Below are 2,366 nucleotides of genomic sequence, written 5' to 3'. Positions count from 1 at the left end.
CCGGAAATTCGGTGGGGGAGGGAGTACATCGGCAGAGAAGATCATCACCCCTCCGAGAACGACACGGAGTGCTCCGAAGCGGCTCATCTGTGACTGGTTGTCAAGTGAACTACTGATTGATGAAAATCGAGTCTCGGGTGGACGAGTTCTCTCAGGAGGTTCCTTGAAGATCAGAGTCAACATGGAGAGAACCAATGAGAGGGATCCCGGAGAGGGCTGCAGGGAAGCCGATCCTGGCTGAATCGGACGGCCGTACGAGACTCTGACACGGAACGCAAACGAAAACTTGGAGAAAAAGCAGAATTCACTCGATTCCTCGATGGTCAAGAGTTTTCTGAGACTGTATATCGGTCTGGATTCAGCATGGCCAGAGGCAAAGAAAGAGCCGCTAGGAAGGGGAGCAGAGGGGTTCTTCTCTTCCTTCATTTTTTCCCCCGATTCTCCTGTGGTTATTCGAGGAGAGTCAGTTCGTGACGTGAGAGGTTCGCCTTGCGGATTGCTTGGAGTCCGGCTGTTCCACTGAATACCCGAATGGGGCTTTCGAAACGATAGCTCGATCTTTTTGCGGAGAGACTCATGCTGAAACCTGGTTGTACGATTTATGTTGAGTGAGAATTCCCCGATTATCCTTGTCCCCGATCCGAGTGCACCGTGTCTGAAGATGGTGGGGTCAAGCGGGCGCGGACCGGAGTTTTCCTGGCCCAACAGATCATCTGGTATCTACTTTTGTGTTATGACGTTGTGCCGGCTTGTCGGTTTTCGCAGCAGACTGCCGAGTCTCCCGCCTCCATACGTGCTTGCTCGACAATTCAGTAATGGAGACCGCTTCAACGAACATTTTTTCCGAAGCACCCTCCGCTAATTTAAGAGCGATCTTATTTTTTTTCGCTTTTATTTGGAATCGTTGCGGGTCCCGCGGCATTCACCCTGTGAACTCGTCACTGACACAGGAATTATAACAGAAAGAAAACTCTGATGTGTGGAAAAGGCAGCGTACTCCTCAATTAATTTTCGAAAGCTCTTATAGCCACATTATCTAATCGGTTCAGCTAGCGTGCGCCTCATGGGTCTTTTTCTCGGTTCATGCGTCGTTGTGCCTCTTCGCATGATTTTTGATTGAGCTCAAGTGCGAGAATCTTCTCCCGCACTCGTCACAAGCGTAGGGTTTCTCACCTGTGTGCACCCTGATGTGAGTAGTCAGAGCGCTCTTCTGTGAAAATTTCTTTCCACACTCGTCGCAAGCGTAGGGTTTCTCACCTGTGTGCACCCTTATGTGAGTAGTCAGAGCGGTCTTTTGTATAAATCTTTTTCCGCATTCCTCGCAAGCGTGGGGTTTTTTGCTCGTGTAAGTTCTCGTGTGAACCCGTGGAATACTGGACTTCAAAACTGTTCTGCCGCACTCCTCGCCTCCACTCCTGGGTTTCGTGCTGGTGCGCTTTCTTTCATTATTACTGAGAATCCTCGTCTCAGAGATCTCGTCTCTGACTCCCCCACAATTCTGAGATTCTGCGTCAGAGTGTTTTTTCGCATGAGCGACCAGAGCTCTTCTGCTGGCGAAACTCATATCGCATTCCTCGCACGCGTACGGTTTTTCAACGGTGTGTGATCTGGTGTGCTGAAGGAGCGAACTTCTCTGTCTGAATCCCTTTTGGCAATAGTCGCAAAAAAACGGTTTCTCGCCGGTGTGGCGCCTCACATGAGCATTGAGAGTGCCTTTTTGCGAGAATTTCGTGCCGCATTCCTCGCAAGCATACGGTTTCTCTCCAGTATGAGTACGCGAATGGACTGTGAGCGTAGATCTGTTTTTGAAGGCGGCAGAGCACTCCCAGCACGAGAAAGGCCTCTCTCCGGAGTGAATGCGACGATGTTTGATAAGGTACGATCTCGTGGTGAAAGAAGCAGCACAAACGGTACATTTGTGACTCCTCGCGTTGTGAATGCCTTTGTGAACCTTCATTTCTGTCGCAGTGACGAACATTTTCGAGCACTCCGGACACGAGAATCGTCTAACACCGTCGTGACGCTCCAGATGCACCCGAAGAGAATTCATGGTTGCCAAAATCTTGTCGCAGTAGGGACGCGGACAGTCGTAGGTTCCGGCGCCCATACCCATCGAAGTGTTCCTCAACGGTGAAAGCTCTCACAACAGATGGAGGGTAATTCTTCGGAATCTCGGGACGAGATCTCTATTATTATTTACTCCGGAAGACTTCTCTGGCCGCTTGGGCCACTCTCCCCGCACCGCCGAATTCAAATTTGAATCCTTCCTCCGTGGAGCGCGTCACTATGAATCCTGGAGACTGCCATTCAGAAAGCGCCGGCCAAGAGTCTACGGTGGATCCGCCATCATTCATTCAGACGAGATT

The 2,366-nt window shown here is 50.6% G+C and overlaps 1 protein-coding gene across 1 annotated transcript; it reads right to left on the bottom strand.

The window, feature by feature from the left end:
* Positions 1-883: 883 nt before the first annotated feature.
* LOC100908951 (zinc finger protein 135-like) lies at positions 884-2,025 on the bottom strand. Its single transcript, XM_003736996.2, has one exon. The coding sequence runs from the start codon at positions 1,976-1,978 to the stop codon at positions 1,082-1,084; it is 897 nt and encodes a 298-aa protein (XP_003737044.2). The 5' UTR covers positions 1,979-2,025; the 3' UTR covers positions 884-1,081.
* Positions 2,026-2,366: the final 341 nt, after the last annotated feature.

The sequence above is a fragment of the Galendromus occidentalis genome, unplaced genomic scaffold (genome assembly GCF_000255335.2).
Source record: "Galendromus occidentalis unplaced genomic scaffold, Mocc_1.1 scf7180000075388, whole genome shotgun sequence".
Lineage (NCBI taxonomy): Eukaryota > Metazoa > Arthropoda > Arachnida > Mesostigmata > Phytoseiidae > Galendromus > Galendromus occidentalis.
Note: the sequence above shows the minus strand (reverse complement) of the source record. Positions and strands in the feature narration are given on the sequence as shown.

Coding starts and splice junctions, on each gene's coding strand:
- LOC100908951 (XM_003736996.2), bottom strand. CDS start 1,978: ATGTTCGTCACTGCGACAGAAATGAAGGTTCACAAAGGCATTCACAAC.